We start from the raw sequence: 23,826 nt of genomic DNA on the forward strand, positions 1-23,826 counted from the left end.
TTCCGTGTCACCTCACGGACTACAAGCATTGGTAGGACACTAGGTCCCATTTTGTATTTTGAGATTTTTGTAAATTTGGTAATTAAACTCTTATTTTATCATATGTATTTGAACAAATGTAATATAATTTTGTATTAATGTAAGTACTTGTAACTTGTGATTATAAATCACATGTGAGAATTTATTTATGATTTGAGTCTAATGATGATGTGAAATGACAAATAGAGGAATCGTTAAGAAATTGCTGTAACTTGATGTGATACAAAATGTGAATTGTATATGAGTACCTGAGATGAATGATTGAGAAATAAATGAAATTGATGAAATTATTCTGAGACTTTGTTGATAATTGGAGTTGGGATTGATTGAATATGATCATAGGAAGTGTTTTTCACAGGTTCCGAAGAACTGTTTTCTCCATTTTTAGCCGGTACTCCGCCGGATTTTCTATAAAATTTTCGGAACCTCAAATAAATTACAATTTCAATAAATGAATTATATTTCACAAATTATTTTCAAAAACTATAATAAAAATGAATTAAAATAAAATAGAGTGCTCCGGCACACTGAGTGGCATCACTTGCTCGGCTACACTGTAGTCGGGTAAGGGGTGTCACAGCTCCTATATATGTGCTGTTTGAATATTGTATGAGTGCGTGAGTGCTCCAAATTAGCTTTTTGCTATTATGATGTAATTTGTATGAAAATTATGATAGTATTGCATTCCATTCTTTAGGATGTATTAGCTTTAGATAACTATAGAAATTATACTTAAAATCGGTATTTTACTTTCTGAGTCGAACGCTCACTCCTGTTCACCTTATTTTTCTGGGATACAAGACATTTCTTGTTGAGTTCTAGCCTGCCTTTCTCCTTCGCAGGCAATCTATTAATACCTGTTATGTTTTGTATAATTTTATCAACTTCTAGAACTCTGCATGTATCATAAGTATTTTATTTAAATTGAGTCTATAATATAATATCGTGTAGGATCTGTAAATTTATTAAATGCATGTATGATTGAATTGGACGAGGGAGTTGAGCTTCCATTTGATTTTATGAATTATGAGTATTTGGAGAGTAAGCTGAGCTCCCCAAATTGTTATATATTGTGCTTACAAATCGGATGAGTTAAAAACTCCCCGTTATAGGGTCCATATTATGGTCGGATTCTATACGGTTGAATTCTTGAAATTGGGCTTAAAATGAACCTTAGGATTGAGTCAAGGAATAATTAGGCTTACTATAGATTTCGGGGGCTTTACACTGACCCAGTCCTAGTGCCGGTCCAGTCAATAGGTTGGGTCGTGACAACTTTGGTGATCGCAAAGAAGAGCCTCATAACTACACTTCTGTGCCTTTTGGAAAATACCTCCATCAATATTACACTTTACGAAATCTACACTAGGACACTTCCATGCACCGTGCTCTTGTAGAGTAGGATTAAATATAATTGGAGCCTCAGCCTTGGCATTCGGCATTTGCCAATCATTTAGGAAGATTGCAGCCTAAAGCAACTATTTCTTTCGAAATACTATCTTTACCCTGCCATAGGAGCACATTTTGACAATACCATATAAACCATATAACTGCACATAACGTAGGAATCATATCATGATTTAATTGGAAACATAGGGTACAAATTTTGCACATGAAGAAAACAAGTTTGCAAAAGAGATTCCCCACTTTCACCCGACACTGCTGTGCTTTATGACACCTAACAAAAACATGAACCGCATCTTCCAATTCATCGCAGAATAGACAAGATGTACAAGTAGCAATGCCCCTGTCTGCTAACTTAGCCTTAGGGGGAAGAATATCCCCAGCCAAACGCCACATAAAGTTTTAAGTTTCGGTGGAAACAGCCAACCTCCAGATATTTATCCACTCCCTAGGAATCCTAAAAGATGATAAAACAGTATCATGAGCCATTAACAACTAGTACCCAGACTAAACACTGCGTACCAAACTTAGTGTAGTGCCAAATCCTTTTATCATTTTGTGAAGAGTAGCTAAGAGGGATTTTAGAAATCGCATCCACATCATATGGTAATAATAATTCAGATCAGAGATGAACATTTCACGTAATTCCATCTTCATTAATAAAGTAGGAAAAAGAAAATTAATTTTTAGAAAATATTGTTTTATGTATTAAAAAATAATTGGAGAAAATTATTTAATTATTTTATAATTCTGACAATTAATATATATTAAGTTTAATTTTTTTTAATTAAATTTTAATATATTCTATTTAATATATTTAAAGAGGTATTTCTTTAATAATAATTTCAATAACAATGTTATTGACTTCATGAGTTTTGTACAAGCATCAAGAATTGCTCAAGTCTCAGGTGCCTAAAATCCATTGAATTAATGAAACCGTAAGCACATCCAAAGCATGTTAAGGAATTGAAAACACCTACTTGGAGAACTAGAGGAAGATCCTCCATTCCAGAAGAAATTTGAGAGAACGAGACAAGTAAGCGCTTGACATTGCTCAAATAACAAAACAAATTCGCTCCTGAATGAGGTGGCGACAACTGTTGATGCCACCAGACAAGCTTCACCCTGCACAATCTCGATCACAGAAGGAAAGAATTTGCACAGTGGGTGAAGATTCAATGTGCAGCCATAACTGATGTAATAAGCGGAAACTTAACACCTGAGAAGTAGATCTGAAAGCGGCGACACTGATGGCAAAACCATTGATGAACAAGCCGGCGCAAACTAAACAATAAGTATAAACCAAATTTCGCCAACAAACATGAATCCTAAGCATAAGGAAATCAAGCTGTACATTTTTGGAACATCTTAATGGTAATATTATATTCCCAGTGCCATCTACAAGCAGTCTCACATGTCAACACCGAATTTCATTCACAAGGTCAATGTTTCAGAATACACAAGCTAAGTGTCGTTGAAGAGTTTGAGGCTTATGCTTCAGTAGAGAGAGAGAATCACAATGTGGGGGAAAAAAAAGAACTCCTTCAAAATGCAATTTTTTTTTTGTCATTTCACATGAATTATATTGTACTTTCATGCAGATCCACAGATTTGGAGAATATTAAAACTCAAGAGTTCCTCAAACCTGTGTGGAAGCATATCATAGCTCCCATAATGATGTAGAAGACACTTCATGTTTAGAGGGTGAAGAATGAGATTCTGACCATCAACTGCCTGAAATAGATATACAGGCAAGCATAAGTGACAACTTCAAATGCCAAACTTCAAAAACTGGTTAAAACAGGACTGGCATAAATGAGGCTATATCATGTCAAAAGAATACAATAACAAGATGAAAACAACTCAATCAACTCATGAGATCACCAATAATCAAGTAAATGAGTAAAAACTATGGCATTCACTACACCATCTTTTGGTACATTACTATCATAGGAATGTCATACCACCCATTGCAGTTCACAATCCCCACAAAGCTGCCAGTTAACAGGAAGCCTCGTCTTTTCTTATTAGATTCATGCTTAAAAGAAAACTGACACTTCAATATTCATACCCACTCCAGTAAAATAATCCACTAAATGCAGTAAGTTTTTTTTTTCTTATCCATAAAGTTCATTATTTACACATGATACCAACAAATCATGTAGACACATTATACACCTGCGAATAAGGGGCATGTCCTTCGGGCACAACAAGTGAAAACGGTCCCCACAAAGCTGCCAGTTAACAGGAAGCCCCGTCTTTTCTTATTAGATTGCATGCTTAAAAGAAAACTGACACTTCAATATTCATACCCACTCACAAGTAAAATAATCCACTAATGCAGTGAGTTTTTTTTTCTTATCCATAAAGTTCATTATTTACACATAATACCAACAAATCATGCAGACGCATTATACACTTGCAAATAAGGGGCATGTCCTTCGAGCACAACAGAGTGAAAACGGTCCCCACAAAGCTGCCAGTTAACAGGAAGCCTGGTCTTTTCTTATTAGATGCATGCTTAAAAGAAAACTGACACTTCAATATTCATACCCACTCACAAGTAAAATAATCCACTAAATGCAGTGAGTTTTTTTTTCTTATCCATAAAGTTCATTATTTACACATAATACCAACAAATCATGCAGATACATTATATACCTGCAAATAAGGGGCATGTCCTTCAGGCACAACAGAGTGAAAACAGCTCATGAAGATTACTGACATTCTGGTGAGTATTAACCTTGGCATTCAATTGTTGTAGCTACTACCTTCCATCCAATATCATGGGAAAGCCAACCATTGTAAGTTAAACCAACTTGCTGATTAACCAGAAGCCTTGCCCTTTCATATTGACTCCACAATTACCAGTATCAGTATGCATGTTACGCAACAAATTGTTACCATTCAGTTGCATTTTCCTTAACAACATTCTGCATCTAATTGAAAAAGAACAGATTATGCAAATGATCAAGACATCATGCAGACCCATCCTACACTTACAAATAAGGAGCATGTTTTCTGGGCACAAGTTCAGTTGAACCATGCTTGCTAAATCAAGTTATGAATAGCAGCACTAAGAAGGCAGCTAGTACATTTTATAAAGTGAACTTCTAGCATGTTCCACATAAATGATCTACAATGATGCCTGTTGCACTGTCTAAATATGCAAAATTTCTATCTTGGTAGCTAAATGGATTGGTTGCTAAAAAATAAATAAGGAAAAATGCAATCCTTATAGCACTAACCTGGTAAAAATTGTATGAATCATTGTCCTTACCATCTCTTTTCAGCAAATTCTTGCTTTCATCATATGAGGATGATAAAATTGCATCTTGGCCTTCTGGTGAACCTACCAAATCCAATTTCACATTGTCAAACTGCTTATATTCATCATTGGCATCAACAGATTGTGTTGCATATCTTGAACTAGAATCTTCATGATAATTGCAGTTCACATTCGTGGTTAACAAAAGCTCTTGAGATTGTTTCTGACTGTTAGAACATTTATAATTTCTATCATTGTCACACACTTGCTGCTCATTCCAATACTTCTTCCTCTGTTTTAATTGATCCATTGCAGCACAAACATATGGAAGCTTTTCCAAGTCATCCACAAGTCCTGAATCTGCTCTAGCCAACTAGCCATCCAAATCTGATATTGCTTTTCTCACTAAAAGTTCCACATCTGATGTAAATGTAAACTTTGAGAATGGATCAGATACCTCATCCATGCAACTCAGCATGGTATCCATCTCCGGTTTAGTTTTCTGAGATGCAGTGAATGAATCCTTATGCCAAGTTAGAAGCATGAACTCTATGGTATCACCAACATAGTACTTGTTAACATTCTCAATATAGAGGGTGTACAAATCCTTTTGAGATATATCATCATGAAACATAAAGGGCATCTTTTAAAGCAATCACCTTTGTGATCCTCCCTGCCCATTAGCAAGTACTGAAGAATACACGAGAAACAAAATATATGTCCACATGAAGTTATCTGTAGGCATAGAGGATATTCCAAACAAATAGGACACTGCACTGGACCTGGGGTTGCATACCTCACACATATAATATCATCCCACCGAAGCATTTTATCAGGATCTATCAATTCAAGAGCATAATTCCCTGTATCTAACACAATAAACTTGTAATTAGCCTGAAGGAACAAATCCTTGTTGTAAGGCTTTATCTTCTGCTGCCGTCTTGGAGGAGGAACTCTTGGTTGAGGACGAGCAATGGGATCACAGTGAAAATTCAGTAAATAGTTAGCGTTCATCGTCTGGGCTCTTCTTCCCGATGCATGTGCACTGCATCCTTGACTATTGATAGGACTATTACTTTGTTGACCTTGACTAGAGCTGACAGTCTCTGATATTCTTCCTTTGGGTTGAGCAGATCCAACCCTTTGACCACCAAGGGGAGACTAGGCATGTGTCTGACCATTTTGTTGAGGCAAACTTCTCTTTCCATTTGGTGTCCTTAATTCACTCACCTAAAGAGGATAAAAACAGAGCAAATTGAAGCAGTCAATATCAGTAGCCAACTTCTTAAATTATTTTAATTCTCTGGTTTATTTTCTGTTGTGAGGACGTCCATTAGAATGATTAGAACCGCTTTGTCAAGGTTCAGTATTAAATGGGCACTTCGCAAAAATTAGAGTAAATTCTAGCATTGAATATATATACTCAACTCAACTCAATTCAACTAAGCATTTATCCCAAAAATTTGTGGTCAACTTTCTCCACTTTAAACGATTTTGGGTTAAATTCTCGGAAATGTGTAATGCTTCTTGGTCATGTTGTACTACTCTCTTCCAAGTCAGTTTAGGTCTACCCGTTCTTTTCTTTCTATCCTCTAACCTAATGTGCTCTACTTTTCTAACTGGAGCCTCCATATATCTACGCTTCACATGACCAAACCACCTCAATCTCTCTTCTCTCAACTTATCCTCAATTGGCACCACTCTTACCTTTTCTCTATTACTCTCATTACGAATTTTATCTAGTCTAGTATGGCCACTCATCAACCTTAACAATCTCATCTCCGCAACTCTTATCTTAGACACATACGACTCCTTAAGTGCCTAACACTCACTACCATATAACATGGCCAGTCGTATGGTTGTACGATAAAATTTTCCTTTCAACTTATTGGGAATCTTGCGATCACATAAAATTCCCATGGCACGTCTTCACTTCAACCATCCGGCTTTAATCCTATGACTAACATCCTCCTCACATCCCCCATCTACTTAAAGGATTGAGCCGAGATACTTAAAGTGATTACTTTGGGATAGTACCACTCCATCCAAATTAACTCCTTCTCTATCACTAGTTCGGCTTTCACTGAACTTGCAATGCATATATTCTGTCTTCGTTCTACTTAACTTAAAGCCCTTTGACTCTAGAGTACTTTTCCAAAACTTTAGTTTTCTATTGACTCTTTCTTGTATCTCATCTGTTAGAACTATATCATCGGCAAACATCATGCACCAAGGGATACTCTCTTGTATATGTTTCGTTAATTCATCTAAAATTAATGTAAAAAGGTAAGGGATTACAGCTGAACTTTGGTGCAATCCAACTGAGATAGGAAAATCTCTTGTGTCCCCTCCCATTATGCGCACAATAGTAGTTGCTACTTCATACATATCTTTCAATACTTGTATGTACCTAATAGATACCCTTTTTGTTCTAACACTCTCCATTAGACATCTCTTGGAACACTATCATAAGCCTTCTCCAAATCGATAAAAACCATGTGTAAATCTTTCTTCACATCTCTACATTACTCCATCGAGTTCTACTGAGAAAGATCACTTCCATAGTTGAACGACCGGGCATGAAGCCAAATTGATTGGGAGAGAGAGAAGTATCATAACGTAGTTGATGTTCCACAACTCTCTCTTACAATTTCATAATATGGCTCATAAGTTTAATTCCCCTATAGTTTGAGCAACTTTGCATGTCTCCCTTATTTTTAAAAATAGGTACTAATATATATATATATATATATATATAAACAACCTTTTTGGAAGATCCACTAGAATCTTCTGCAGCTGGAGCAAATAGGCCTGTCATATAGAATGAAATAAAAACGATAAGCCATTCGCATGTAAAAGCAATTACCAAGCAAATCAAAACTAAGTCCAATCATCACTCTAACTAGTGAGTCATTCACATGTAAAAGCAATTAGCAAGCAAATCAAAACAGTCCAATCATCACTCTAACTAGTGACAATGCTCTAACATCACAAAAAGAATATACTAAAATTGCAGATTAAACAACCCACTTTGATAAAACAAGAAGTAGAATTAAACCAAGACAAACAAAAGCATAACAATTGAAAACCATACAGCAAGCACTCAACTTTGCCTAATACATAAATGGACATGTCATATCAAATCGGAAACCAAATTTTCAGGTAAAAAAACTCCCTAGGATTCCATCCACACAAGTCAGCGACACAGAAAAGAAGGGAAAAAAAAAAAAAAAAAAGGAAGGAAATGAAAACCCTAGACATGCAAAATAGAAAGAAACAAAAATAAAGAACCTGATACAGCGATTGGAGATTGAGCATCGGGAAATTGCAGGGATTGAATCAGCAATTCAATCTGTTTTACATTCAACTCGATCATGATCTATTAAATCAGCAACCCAATTGATTCTTAAGGGATAAAAATTTGGACGTTGAACTCTGAAACTTTTTTCTGATGGAATCCAAGGATCCTCCCAAATAAGAGTATAACAACCATCACCCACATTAATTCTCACTCCTTCCTTAGGAATCTCCTTGCCAGTAAGTAAACCTTGCCAAACCCATTAGCATCGTCTTGTTTTATTTGCTTGCCAAAAAGATGTTCTAGGAAAATAAAGAGCTTTGATGATTCTTGCCCACAAACTGTTACGATAAGATGAAAGTCTCCAGCTTTGTATTGCTAAACAAGCTAAGTTAAACTTTCCAAAATCCTTAAAACCCATTCCCCCTTTTAATTTAGACATGCAAGCCTTCTTCCAACTAACCCAGCTTATCCTCCTTTCTTCTTCCTTCCTGTCCCACCAGAAGCTCGAGATTAAGCTATTTAACTGAGTACATACTCCAGCATGGGAAAGAAGCTTTGGTTTCCAGCTTTGAGTTTTAGCATTAATGCGATCCTTGATGAACTTGAGGGCTTCCGATTTAGACCTTCCCCACAAGGCCGGTAAACCAAGATACCTATCAACAGTATTCATCTTCTTCATACCAAACAGCTGCAGAATGAAAGTCTTAATATTTGGCGGAGTATGCTTACTGAAAGAAACAGTGGATTTGTGGAAGTTTACTCGCTGACCCGAGGCCCTCGTGTATGCTTGAATAGCCATGGCTTCTTCCCTTGAAGCTCTACCAAAAAATAAAGAATCATCTGCAAACAAGACATTCGCGATTTATGGAGTGAATTTGGATAGCTTAATCCCCTTAATCTAGCCTTCTTCCTTCGCTTTGGCCATTAGGCACGACAAAGCCTGAGAAACAAAGAGAAACATATAAGGTGACAGCTAATCTCCTTCTCGGAGACCCCTTGATGGAGTAAAAGGAGCTGATGGGAATCCATTATTTAGACTTGAAAAGCTAACAATAGTCTATCATACGATCGCATTAACACAATTCAAATTGATTTGGTGAAATATCAATTACAAATTTTCCTTGTGAAGTTGAATGTTAAGTCTTAATTGAAATTTTTTTTTTTTTTTTTTTTTTTTTTTTTTTTTTTTTTTGTCTTTTTAAAGTGGCAGTCTTTTGACCTTTCTAAGGTGAAGTTCTTCATGATTTTAGTCACATTTATTTTACTCTCTTGCGCATGGCCCCAATTCAGAACAATGCCCTTTTTGTTTTAGCTTTTGTTTAGTTTCCCTTGCTGCGTCCCTTCATGCTTGCCCTTGCTTCTTTTTAGTTCATAGATGCTTTCTTTTATTTGTCTTTTGATGTTTCTTCCTCAAATCAATCTCTAGATTTTTGAAAAATTTAGATTTCTTGCAACCTCTAAGAGATTTAGTGATATGCGATTTAGTTAGATTTTTCACCCTGAGAAATATGCATTCAATCCTGTGTAAGATTTGGCTAGATATGTTAAGATTTGCAAACATATTCCAAGGAGAGAGAATGAGGATAGGAGTAATGAAACAGGAGAGGGATGAGAGAGAGGAACTGGCTTCCGGTGATGCATATGAGAGAAACAGATTCTGCCACCACCCCACTCTTAGACCATCAAACTGTTGTCCCACCACCACCACTCCCTTTCATAAATGTCCGGAGAACCCAGTAGTGTTAATTCGGCCGCCTGGCGTGGTTGACAGCCGAAGATTCACTAGGACCAGGTCAATAGGCAGCACAAAGGCCTAGCCTTTCAGATATGTGTGTGGTAAAAAAAATTGCATTCCATTTATGGAGAAACAATTAAGTTAGCTTGTAAATCATCTAACCAAACAATTGGAAAATAAAATAGAGTTTCATTAAGCAGAGATAAAAATCTTTAGTACAAAAATTTATATTACTATAATAAAAAATTAAAGATAAATTATTTATATAAAATATAATAGTAATTATTTTTATTTAAAGAACGATTTAAATTGAGAGAATATTTAAATTGATTATTGATCGAAAAACACACTCTACTCGGTAACAATTTACTATTGTTCAACTAAACTTTGATATATTTATAAAGAGAAAGTTCAGATAAATTGAAAATAAATATAAATTTATTTCAAAATAATATAAATCTGAAGATTATTGAAAAAAATATAAAATAAGCATAAAAAGCACAAAAGGGAAAAGGGGATGGCAAAAAAAGAAAATAGTAACTAAAGAATTAGAGTTACATGTAATTAAAAAATATATGTTATGCGTGTGTATTTTATTAAAAATTTTATATTATTTTATAAATATAAAGAGAAAGATACAATTACCTACTAAAAAAGAAAATGAATGATGCAATTAACATAATAATAAATAATAATTTAATTTTTTTTATTGCCTTTATGCTATTATTATTGTTAAAAAAGAGAAATTATAAATGGAAAATTTTAATTTTAATGTAATAATGTCCACTTCTAAATAATATTCATTAATAAATCAATTAAGGCAACATTTAAAAAAAATAATTAAAAATATACTTATATAATTTCTCTACTTTAAATTATTTAATTCATAATAATAATTTTCTTAAATTATCTAAATTTAAATTGAGGATCCATATATATATATATATATATTAAAGTTGAAACATACGTATAAACTTATAAATGAATGTCACATATTTAAATAATTAACTTAAAAATATATCATCTATCAGTCAATTATCATTCATTTATATAAGCCAATTGACAAAAAAAATGTCAATTGATGAAGGTAATTGATATGTCATGTAGCAAAAAATATTGATTAATTGATATGTGAATAAAGATATAAAAATTATGATTATTTAAAATTCACATGAGTTTATTTTTTAATTTTTAAAATTTCAATTAAAAAGGATATTGAATATTAATTCTATTTTCTATCTGATATATATATATATATATATATACTAATTAAAAAAATAAAATAATATATTATTAGTTAAATTTTAAAATTTAATAAATTTATTAATACTAGAAAATATATTATTTCTTTAGATATTAAATATAGTGCTTATTAAAATCTTCCTCTTTTCACTTGTTGATTTCAATAATTTAATTGTTCTTTATATAATTATATTTTCAATTATTCTTTTTCAAAATCTTGATATTTATATTTGATAAATTGTTTATCAAATCTCATCTATTTGTATGTATAAAAATATATTGTGCTTAAAATATAAAAAAATTTAGAGTTTGAATTCATTTAATATTTAGAAAGCATAAATATCATAGCTAGCTTTTATTCATAATTTAAAAATAATATATTAATCAATTTATTTGTTTATTCATACTTAAAATAAAATTACAATTAATTAAAAATTTTATCATTAATAAAATTTTATAGTATAATTATATAAATATAAAATACAAAAATATATATAAATTTATATTTTTAAAATAAGAAATAATCCATGTAATACACGGATAAAATATTAGTTATATTATTAAAACTACCATTTAAAACAGATATATTAAATATCTATACATTATGAAATATGAAAAGTCAAAGTCACAAATCATTTTTGTTGTGTTATTTCTACACCTAGATAGGAATTGTTCTATCTTTTTTTCCAAATAGAAAATTTTTTTTCTTATAATTTTTTTTAATCTTCATAACCCTCTATTTACATATTATTTGATCCACACTTAAAAAATAAATAAATAAAAAAAACCTTGACAGTGATGTCCAACATAAATAATCAGAACCTCTGAAATTTATTCTCATATTCTCATTCCATTAAGATGGAATGTACAAAGTGATCATATTACACCGACACAACCTTTATAATACAAGGCGTACATGGTGAGCAAATTGCCTCTGTGACCGTAAGAGTACAGATATCAGCTTAAAAAGATACCAGAAATCACAATGCTATGCCTGAATTAGCAAGAACTTCATCAGGGAACATTTCACTGCCATTACACATCATATACAAGGTGGGATTTCTGATCAAAATCAATAAGAAAGGTGCGAATTTCCATCGGGGCAAGTTCCACAACCAGTTTTGCAGGATCAACCGGTCCACCCCTCGGCAATGGTTCTTGTATAACTGAGCCTTCAACTTTCCAGACAAGTCTCTTCTTTTCCAATTCTGCTCTTTCTTGATTGGCAGATAGGCTCATTTCTGTCACTTTGTGAATCTGAATAAAAGATGGAAACAAAACATTATTAGAGCTAGTAGCCTGGTTAGGTGTGATGTGAGATCATTGCTTCTACCTTCTTGCCAGGAAACAACTTCTTCAGTTCTACACTTGTCATCACAGAATAATTATTGTCCTCTCCAATCTGCACATTATTTCATGAATCCGAGCAAATAGACATTTCAAAATCAAAACGAATATATGGAGTTTAGAAATTCAAATAGATGGACAGATAAATGAATAATCAATCCTGTCAAATGTTTGCTAATATTGTCATTGAAATCATGTATGTGCAATCATGTTCATGAAAGACACAGAAGAGTGAAAAAGAGAGATTCTTCATAGAGAATACTGCTTGTTTCAGCCGTTTCTCAGTTGGTGTAGAATTAATGAGCAACACAATATCAATAACAGCAAGTTGCTGGCTATATCATTTTGATATTCAAGTATGATATGCCTATAGTCCCATAAAACTACATTAGAAAATTTGACTTCGTTGTCTTGCAAAGAAATGGCTGAAATTCTACCAAAGATCTAGCAATATTGACTATTAAAACAAAAATTTTAAGTTGAGTGATTTTGATGATACAATTTGAAATTTAGCGGTCATGTTGAAATTGATGATAAGTTTGATGGCCATCAGTGAAATCAAACTGCCCAATTATGCTCAGATGATGACAGTATGTAATTCAAATAAAGATGAAAAAATGATGTAAAGATTCCTAAAATCTCATCAATAAACGAGGTGCATCAAACACAAACAAGATTAGAGTGCGAGAGAATTAAAACCTGATATAAGTGTGCTAAACGAAGTAGAACTTTTCCATTATCAAGCTCCTGCATATTTCAGGAGAAAGAGAGGACTATTAGCAAGGAAGATACACTGATTCAGAAAAGAAAGGGCCAACACCAAACAACTAATTAGTTATTGCTTTCAAGCCATACTATGGAGCAGCTGTTTATTAAGGTGCTACATTCAGGTAAAATTGCCGTTCCTTGTCTTACCAAGTCAACTATGCAAGGGAATAAGGAAACAATAAACAATAATGCCTTTCACAACAATGAGGCCCCATCTACCTGGAGAGTTATAACTGCAACAGTATCAGGTAAACTATAGGAGGAATCAATGCCTGAGAAAGTGGTTACATGAGAATTCATCCAGTTATCTCCATCCTGCAAGAAGAAATTACTTTTAAGAAACAAATTAACAAGACTGTTGTTTTATTTAATTCTAATTTTATTTTTACCTCTTCAGCAAAGGCCAGTAAGAGAGGTGAATATATCTCCTGGCCAAAAGTACGGCGCCAGTTAGCACCTTCTCCTAAAGGATCAATTCTGAAATAATATTTTCCTTGGATCTGCAAAAATAATAGTCAGTTAATAGATGTTAATTTTTTAAGCATGCAAGATTTTTTTTTTTTTTTAAAGGGGGACATTAGTGGCAACTGGCAATTATCAATCAAATTATAAAAAGGACCAAAATAATAGTTTCACATGTAAAGAATCCAAGAGCATTTTCCTTCCAATAACAAGGATGATATGAGGTGAAAACAGTTAAATATTTGTTAAGGAAGCAAGCAAGCAATCAAACTGCAACAAGGGTCTCAAATTGTAAAAACAGAATTTTTTGAAGAATTAGCTAATTGCTGTACTTGTATTTGATACAGTGAAATGTGCTTACTATCAATCCTTTACATTGATCAAGAACACAAACTGTTTCATTTAAAGCCTCTGCAACACCCCTGGAATCGTCAAGTAGCAGTCTCCTGCATCAAAAGAGTAGTACCAATTGTGACTCTGATAATATTGTGTGATAAGCATAATGGACAAGAATTGCACTCATTTACATTTTTAATAATTGCTATAGAAGCACATAACTCTTGGATACTGGAAGCATTTTATCCATTTCCATACATTAAAACATGATTTTTTGCAGAAGATATGTTGCAAAAAAACACCTCATATAAGTGGCATTTTAACTTCCATCTCCATGACTCCATAACCTTTAAACTACTTTTGGACAGTTTGGAGAGAGAATGTAAAATGAAGGCCTATGAGGGAGAGGATAAATCTCTGCCCTTTCATTGATGGTTTAGGAGTTGGGACTGATATGTAAATGCTCAAGTATAAGACTTCAGTTTAATGGATATTTGTGAATGTTTTTGATGTTGTAAATTTTATAAATTGCCATCCAACTGTATAATATCTCATTTGTACATGGTCTGCATCCCTCTGGTACCATATACCGATGATGTTTTCCTTTTCAAAACAAAAACAAAACAAGACAACCCCCCACCCCACCCCCACAAAAAAAGGGGAAAAAATAAATAAAGAGAAATCCATTGACTACTAACTAAGAGTGATTCTTCAAGATAGTATAACAATTGCTCAGACGCATGGCAGGTCAAGTATCAGAAAAGTGATAACATACCGATGGAGCATCAGCTCTATTTGTCCATCCACTAAGCTAGATCCTCCAAGAGCTCGATCCACCAGAACTGAAAATTCTTTTTTATCATCTTTGGTGTAAATTCCAAGATTAATCTGAATCACAAACATAATGATAATTGGATGTTAAAGGAGGAAATTTGAATACTTATGGAAGTTAAGTGACTTATCATTGACTAGGATAATGGTGAACATTCTTACAGCAAAACATGGACAAGCTAAAAGCAAGAGCAAAAGGCATGGTAAAATTACACACACAACAGCAAAATTTCTTCCTCAGCACTTCCAAGTGATTCAGTCTATGAAAAAGCAAAAAAAAAAAGAAAAAAAAGAAAGAAAGAAAAAACTCATCCCTATCAATTATAAGCAGAACACAGGCTCTCTTTCTAATTTAAAAGATGGATAGTGTTGATGTTAAAGCAAAGCTGAAGTCTTTCCCCGGTTAAGCAAAACATTTGCTGTTAGAGAAACATACCGGATAGTAATTTCCAGCAGCTGGTTGGTTCACTTCCAGGTCCCAATCTGTCCTATAATCACGAATCTGGAAACAGAAAAATTCATTGCTTCATTTGATTCTCAAAATTAGAAAGGGAACAATCATAACAAAAAAGCATGTAGGTGCCACCTACTTCAAGTTTATGAGGGCATAGTTGAGAACAAATTAAAACTTTAAGCCAATAACCATTCTGATCATCAGAATAAAAATCCAGCTGACTTGGTATAGTGCAAAAAGAATAGCACAAATTCAACTTACTCTTTTGATAAAATCACGTCCATTAGAATCTGTATAGAATGTTTTGTTGGTCCCCATTGTAGTTGTAATCTGTGTTGCAACTTCTTTTCCAATTCCATCATCAATGGGTATAGGCCCAACCTGGTATGGTAGGTACCATCAATGCACCACATGGAATGTGCAGCAAGATGCAGCATACATATATATTCTTTTGCACCCAAAATTCCACCACTAAGATATATATATATATATATATATATATATATATATATATATATATATATATATATATAAACAAGCTAAATTGCTTAAATAGAATTAAGACTAAAGCAGCCCATCTACTAAGCTTACAAAAAATTCAACTTCAACATGCTCTTTCCCCTTGTATAATCTGGTGATCTGCACGCCACACATGTACAAAGCAATATTAATTTAGGGTAACGTGAAGCTTGATCTTTATGAGGAAAAATTATGTGTGTAAACCAAAGAACTACTCTCCTACAGATTCCCTGAAGTTCCACAAGCAGATAGAGTTCCAAGTATATAGCCTACTCTTTACCAATCATGACTTGTAGTTAAAACTATGAGAATTTATAACACAGATGATTTGTTGATTTTTCTAAACTCATACATTCAGAATTTTCCAAACTTTACTAAAAGAAATGAATTTATAATTTCTAGCTAATTGTGGTCCATTAGGCTTAAGTTTGACTAGAAATTTGAATTCCTCGTTGATTCTTCTTTTAAACTAATATCCTTTGAACTTTAGCATGTACAGTCTCTAATTGTGGAACAAAAGAAAAAAGTCTATAAAGAAACATGATAAACATGCAAACAACCATGTTATATTGAAAGGTACCTGATATATCCATTGATTGATCTGTTGATGTGCTTCTTCTACTATAGGCCCACGCATGATAGTCAACGGAATCTGGAATTTTGAACAAAATTTTCTAACTAGTAAGCATATGATTACTTGTTCATGTGGAGAATCATTTTAGAAGGCATTGCAAACCTGTCCTTCAGGCTTTATGAGAAATGTCCCATTGGGTCGGAAGATATATGCTCCAGCATTCTTGAAAAAGGGAGTCGGGGATGGGGCAGAAAAGAATGCATAATATGAGACATGAACTTGGAAAATGGGATAATTTAATGCTGCAATCAAACTGAGGTAAAAAAATATTTGCCAGAAAACAAAAGATAAAATTGCAAGAACTTCTGTCCAGTATGCATACCTGTGGATCTTTATCATTTCCAGTTCCATTATATCCAGCATAAAAACTGAATGACTGTTCAACCAATTCCTCAACCTTCACAAGTCAGGAACACATTTATTAGCTACACAAACAATTCTGTATCACCTCATGAAAATACTAAGAACTGCTACAACAAGATGCAAGAACAATACTAAGAATCTCAAAATTGGCTCAGAAGAAACACGGATTAAAAAGCATTATTTAGTTCATTACGTACTGAGCTTCTGCTATTAATATAATTAGTGTGTTTGCTTTTGTCTGCCGAAAAAGCAAGCTTCAAATTTCCTCGACCAACTTCTATAATAGATTGCTCACTTCTTCGAAATGTGTATGCAGATGATTTGGTTAAATGAGCACCTGCAATTGAAAAAAAAACCATTAAAATGACAGATGAAAATCAATAACTAAGAGAAATGAACTTCAACATTGTTCTAGTTGACAAGATTAATTCCAAAAGATACTAACTGCATAAACTAACCTCCACTTTTGGAACCTGAGATTGTGTAAGTGTTGAAACCAAAAGGCGGAACAGATACCGTAAATGCAAGCCAATACTTGGGTGTATCCATTGGCGGTTTACCCAAGTATGCCTGAACATAGGAGTTCCTTAGGGCCACATAAACATCTGCTAGAGGAATAAGTTGTGATTCAACTTCTCTTCCCTCAGAATCACGCACTACAACGTCATCATTGATAACCTACAGCAGATTAGTATCTTGTAAGTTGAGAAATGAAACACAAGCCACATAAGCCAATCTGCATATGCCGAGCTAAATGTAACGTGCCAATGAAAAAATTATATTCTATAAAAATATATTGCCTCAGTCCAGATTAATCATGCATACAAACTGAAGTTCAGGATATTAAGCACAAAGGCCAAAACAGAAGCACTCACTGGAATTTGGATTACATCATCTCTCTTCCATCCAAGAGAATTGTAAACCACAACCACCTATGAGAAGATGCATAAATGAAAATTTTCAACATGGAATAAGAAACTCCAAGTCAATTACAATGAAGGAAACATTACTTACCAAGTTTTTCCCATGAGACTGATTAATTTCTGATGCAGGACAGTAACTTATATTCAGCAGTGGGCACTGGAGGAAGAGGAGGGGGAAGAGAGAAAGAAGGAAAGAAAGAATGAAAATCCACATGTGAAAATCCAGTTTAGCTTGAATTTCAATGACAAAGAAAAATAAAATGGCCAATTGCCATGCAATTAGTGCACAATGCTAAGTTCAATATTTAAATTATTAGAAACCCTCTCCATGGCAAATGTGACTTTAAAAAGCTATGGTGAAGAAGGTTATAATGTCCACAGTTCAAAAATTTCAAATCAGTGATTGATTTATTTCATTTATCCTTAGGGTAGATGGGGGGGGGGATGGAGGATGGGAGAGGGGGGGGTTGATTGAAGGGATTAAAGGGGATGGTTGAAGTGGAGTTTTATTTTTTTGATTTTTTGTATAAAATAAAAAAAAAAAAAAAAAAAAAAAATTTTTTCCATATATGATATATATATATATGCTAGTGATGAGTGAGTTGTTAAAGAGAAAAGAGCATCTAAGTAAAGAAGATAGAGATGAGAGATGATAAGGTGGATGTGGTCATACTAGACTAGATAATACTATAAAAGAAAAAGTGAGAGAGAAGTAGAGAAAAGGTGGTGGAAAAGATAAGTTGAGAGAGAGAAGAGAGAGAGGTGGTTTGGGGTGTGAAGCGTAAACATGACGAGAGGCTCTAGACAAGTAGAGAGACATTATAGCTAGAGATGAGAGAAAAAAAAAAAAAAAAAACCTAAATTGACTTGGGGAGAGAGTAGTAGCATGACATAGAAGCATTACACATTCAGGATTTAAATTAAAAAAAAATAGAGAAAAAAAAAGCGAATCCATATAGCCGACCCCAAATTTTTGGGATAAAGGCTTAGTTGAGTTGAGTTGAGTATCATCACCGTAACCACATAAAAGAGTTCAATATTGTAGATACCAAAATAAATATTACATAAAATGTCTCCAATGTACCATATATTTTTAAGAAAGAAGCTTATGATGAAAAGGGATTCAGAATTATTCATTCTTCTTAGAAAACAATGGAAATGTAGACTATTCAAGCTCTGAGATTTATAATTTTTGCCTGTTGAAATTTTATAGCTGGACTCTGACATCCATTATGTGATGTTGACTCAGCCAAGCAAGCAAGTGAAGAGGCAACTAATTTTTCGGCCTGCAAAAGATGACCAAGCGATTAGCATGTAAAACAAAATGAAACACCAAAGTTACCACACAAAGTAATACTCACCTCTGTGTAGCCTATTGACAGTCGCTTTGCATAATCATTAGCCACATGCTGCTTTTCTGTACCAGTAACTGCATCATGATGCTGAGCAATTGCCAAAGCATCTGCCAATGATTCAGTGTTTGGCCCTGTATTACTTCTCCCTTTAAAGAACTCTAGTTGCCTTGCAGCCTATTTAAATAAGAAATATAAAATCACAGCCTGAGATATTGCTGCTGGATCATGATGGAATATTTCTTCAAACAAATTAAAACAATCACATGGATACCAAGTAGTAGCCACTCATCATCCTAACATAGCGTTTCAAGGCTGGTCTACTTGTAAAGTATCCTGTCCAGTACGCATTTGCCCGATCTGCATACCTGGAGTTATAAATGTTTCAAATTCTGAGAGTTATTCAAAGTGCAGAAGCAAGCCGCAAACAGATTATAATGACATTTAGATATTTAACTCACGGGAAGAAGTCACCAGTCTTTGCTGGCCAGGATTCATTTGTAGCATGTTTTGCATCAGTATATATGGATGGGGTAGAATAAAGAGCATTCACACGTCCATCCTAGAAAGTAGTCAAACCAGGCCATTTAGAATTAACAGACTTCAGAGAATAAGATGAGATAGAATCGGCAGGGGTGCAGTTTAAAGTTTCCATATAAATAAATAATAACTCCTAATTTCAAGATTAGTTTCCTATTATAATAATTTATTAAAACAAATAAATCTTATTATAATTACATTCCAAAATTTAATTATAATATATCTTCATCAAAATAATGATTGAATTATTTTACTTATCTAAATCATTAAACTTCATTTGTTTATTATAATTTTTCTTTAAAATATTTTCTTCAATTTGTGACACTTTAATTTAACCAAATTTAATTATATTATGTTGCATAAAGTTTATTATAAATATTAATCATTCTAACACTAATTTTTAAAACAAAATTTGATGATCTACTCAGCCCCCCAAACCAAATATCCTAGCTTCCCATTGAGAACAAGGATTTGAGATCCCATGGGATTGCAAAAGTAGATTTATTTGTAACACTAGAATGTTAAATTTTGATTGAAAAAATCATAATAAAAGAATTCCAAGGAGCTATCACCATCTCTAAAGATTAATCCATCATGAGAACAATGGCATTGATATCACAAACCCCTTGACATTGACCAATCCATGACTCTTACGATTTGCAAATTTTAATCCATAAGGTTCCACCAAAAAGTTACTTGAACCTTGCAATGACAATATCAAGGGCTCCATGACGAGATGAGACATGTACCTTTTAAGAGATTCCAACAGTATCAACATATGTAACTGCCATCCATCTTTATCAATATTTGAGTGCTCAGTTGAAATGATCTAATTTCATTTTGTCACATGGCATAAATGAGGATTTTGATCCAAGTGGCATTCATTTAACCAACTATCAAATGATCACCATTTTGAGGAAACACAAGACACAAAAGGTTTTACATAATGATAATGATGACTTAATAATCAGCTAAAGAAACAACCAAGAAGGTTTTATGGAATGCTTACCATGTTAACATAATGGATCAGCTTGTCCATCTCTCGAAACCATGTCTCTGAATACTGATACTTAAAATCTGTTCCCATGGTCCACATTATATGATTTGTTCGAGTTATATTAGCCTGAGAATGGATTGGTTGCTGTTAACTTTAACTTATGAAAGGCCTTTGTGAATAGAATACAAAATTTCCCCACATTTCTAGTTTGAATGAATACATCTTAGCAAACATATCCATATATCTAAAAAAGTTATGAAATGTCTCAGGTAAGCCACACCAGTGGCCATTATGGTCTTTGGCACACACACAAAAGAATACCCTACTAAATGAGGTCAAACTCAAAACTAGCATCTAAAAGACCTTCACCCTGAATGTATAAGACAGCAATGCTACAAAGTTTCATTATCTACAGGACTAACAGAGTATTCAAACATTTGTTTTTAGAATTAGGAGCCGCATTAAGCAGAAATATAGTAGTATAGATCATTATTTTGTTAGCATCAACACAAAATAAATAATCACCATGAAATGAAAAAAAAATTCAGAGTTAACAGCTAGGAAACGTCCCTACATGAAGAGATTACCTGTGCTATTGCAGCAGCAACAAAGTCATTGACCCGGTCTGGGACATTGTAATCAAACAAATTGATGTCATCCTTCCATGGAAAAGAACACAATATTAGTGTTGCAGACTAATGAACATTTGACAGACTCCTAGTAAGTAATCAACTTTTTCTTGTGCTTTACTTGAACAATTGGGTAGGGATCATTGACTTCAAAGTAGAAACCACCAGGAGGAGGCTCATAGTTTTTGGGGAATGCACCGGCAAATATCTACAATGACAAAGAAGAAGCTTAGAGTAACATGAAGAATTGTCCCACAACAACATAAACATAATAAGAAAGAAAAAGAAAGATTCCACAATGTAATACAAAATTCAAAGCAAGGATAATAAGTCCACTAGCATATCTGCTTAAATCTAAATAATCTGTTCAGTTCACCTGTGCAGATGAACCAAGACTGCTGGAACCTTGCCAGACAACTTCAAGACTCTTCTCACTTTGACGCTTAGCCCTGTCTTGGTAATCTATCCGGCCAAAGAAAAGAGAGTCAAATCCAACCTACACCAGATTAATTACATCAATCTGTTGTCCACTACTGTAGCTGGATAAGATATTGAAACAATCTTAAACTTTGCAGATGTGGTTGAAGTTAAAATAGGAAAACATACTTCAGCTCCCAGCAAGTAAGCCTGCACTGCCGAATGTCCAAAAGGGTCTATTTGCCAACCAATTCTTGGAGTCACTCCAAATTCCTTTTTGATAAAACCATGCCCAAGAGTTGTCTGATCAATCATGTCAATATAATGAGTCACTGCCTCATCATGCATGCACATACCTCCATTTCTGCAACACACAGTGAGAGACAGAGCAACAGGTTCTAAGATTCCAAAAGAGTTACAAACATACCAAGCAACAAGATGATGAAAATGAAGAATAATCACAAATCAACTCTTGAGATCCAAAATATGGATATTGTTACAAAGGTTGGTTGGTTTAACAGTGTGCTTTACATGAATTCTAGCTGACCCGAGCTCACAAGTTGCTTGACAATTTGCTGCATAGCCTCACTCTGATCTCTCCACCATCGTTGGAAAAATGCCTATATAATCAAGGAAGAAATACTATCATTTATGTGATAAAAATCTAGAGATTACAAGGGCTGGATAACACCACACCATACAGTGCAAGTTGGCAATCTATGTCTCATGCTTATATGATGGGGTTCCACAGTTCTTATGCAACAGATGACTGACTAGCGATGGCACCAAAATTGGAAATGATTACGCTTTGAGGCCTTCCCAAAGCAACAAAGAAATAGACGACTAATTGAGCACGAACCTTGCAATTTCAAGACAATGTACTATGGTGATTATAAACACAGATCATTGGTGCAATTTGGTATGACAGGAAGGGTTTGAACATCCCATTTTAACTACCTATTCAACTATTATTCTAGTCCACTCATACTCCTTCCAGTGTACAAAAGCCTAATGCTCCTCCTTGTTGCCAGGCAATGCAGGAACAGAATAATCATTTCTGAGGCTTTGGATATTGTTAGGGTCCCTTGAAATGGATCTGGTTATGGGTCTATGCGTGTAATTTTCTGTACAGGGAAGTGAGGGTTGAAGGGATGGTTTCTTTTTGCGACCTATGGTGGTGATGGCTCAAGCCCATTAGAGAGAACTTGAAAATCTCGAGTTAAGTACTCAACAACTCTGGAAATTTTCTTCTTCTTTTTTTAATTTCATTCTGCCATCTTACATAGCAGCTGGTGTGATAATCACCTTCCAAAAGAGGGAAACCAGAACAGAACATGGTAACAGAATGGAGGTACTACCTCCTAAAACTTAGAAACTAAAATACTACTGGAAAACATGGGAAAACAGAATAAAGATATTTGAAAGGATCATGGAATCATGGCTGAATTGCATTTACTGGGGAACCATTTGACTGCAACAACGTGGTTGATAACAGATATGCACAAGTACAGTCCAAACAATTTCACACTCTAAATTTTCCAATTTTTTGAACATAGTTGACTTATTGATTTTTCCCCTCCCTTTTCCACCATTTTCTCAGCAACCAGCCACAGTTTCATTAATTAGAAAAATAGGAAAGATACTTGCCATTTCAACATAAATGAATTTGCGATTCTTGTCAGCCAAAAGAGAAGGAATAAGGGAATCCAATACATTTCGCACACAAGCACCCTACACATTGACAACCATAAAAAAAAAAAACTCTTCGTTAGTATTCATCCATAACTGCATATATATTTATATATATACCAAAGCGTTATATGCACAGGAAGAGAGAAGGGATTACTTGAATTGAATTGTTGGAACCAACATAGTACTGATCAACAGTTTTTAGCCATCCAACATCATCGTGGGTGTGAGCAACCAAGTGAACATTAAGCTTACCAGGAACAATGCCTTGTGAAGTATTATAAACCATGTACTTGGATTCCACCCATGAAATCGCAATACCCAGAAAAAGAAACACAGAAAACAACAACAATCCAATCTCCATTTTGAGCTTCAAGCAAGGCCAAGAAAGAGGCAGCAATTCACTTGATCGCAGAGACGTTTGTTTCTGGGTTACAACGAAATGGAAGTATAATCTGAGTGAATCCTTAGATAAGAAAGACGCCGTCCGATGGATAAGCCTCGAAGACTTTACACATACTGAGCTTTGTCAACTAAAATGGAGCTTCCATTCAGGCAAGTAATAAATTATTATTA

The 23,826-nt window shown here is 34.1% G+C and overlaps 1 protein-coding gene and 1 pseudogene across 2 annotated transcripts; both read right to left on the minus strand.

Annotated features, from left to right (window-relative positions):
- Nucleotides 1–1,577: 1,577 nt before the first annotated feature.
- On the minus strand, nt 1,578–9,177 carry LOC110650422 (uncharacterized; annotated as a pseudogene).
- A 2,608-nt stretch (nt 9,178–11,785) lies between these two features.
- On the minus strand, nt 11,786–23,826 carry LOC110644887 (probable alpha-mannosidase At5g13980). 2 transcript variants are annotated; one of them, XM_058147514.1, is made up of 29 exons: nt 23,408–23,826; nt 23,209–23,292; nt 22,093–22,181; nt 21,751–21,925; nt 21,521–21,640; nt 21,266–21,352; nt 21,103–21,174; nt 20,528–20,641; nt 19,440–19,540; nt 19,253–19,346; nt 18,988–19,155; nt 18,823–18,912; nt 17,718–17,783; nt 17,579–17,635; nt 17,162–17,381; nt 16,901–17,040; nt 16,663–16,737; nt 16,443–16,502; nt 16,287–16,358; nt 15,779–15,826; nt 15,449–15,568; nt 15,170–15,235; nt 14,678–14,790; nt 13,928–14,012; nt 13,494–13,604; nt 13,324–13,419; nt 13,036–13,083; nt 12,323–12,391; nt 11,786–12,246 (listed from the first exon to the last, which is right to left on the minus strand). In XM_058147514.1, exons 1-29 carry the CDS (start codon nt 23,612–23,614, stop codon nt 12,025–12,027), a joined length of 3,069 nt encoding a protein of 1,022 aa, XP_058003497.1. In that variant the 5' UTR covers nt 23,615–23,826; the 3' UTR covers nt 11,786–12,024. The 2 variants fall into 2 exon arrangements, with proteins under 2 accessions (XP_058003497.1, XP_058003498.1); XM_058147515.1 differs by lacking the exon at nt 15,779–15,826 and having other exon boundaries at nt 23,408–23,823.

The sequence above is a fragment of the Hevea brasiliensis genome, chromosome 1, assembly GCF_030052815.1.
Source record: "Hevea brasiliensis isolate MT/VB/25A 57/8 chromosome 1, ASM3005281v1, whole genome shotgun sequence".
In the NCBI taxonomy this organism is placed as follows: domain Eukaryota; kingdom Viridiplantae; phylum Streptophyta; class Magnoliopsida; order Malpighiales; family Euphorbiaceae; genus Hevea; species Hevea brasiliensis.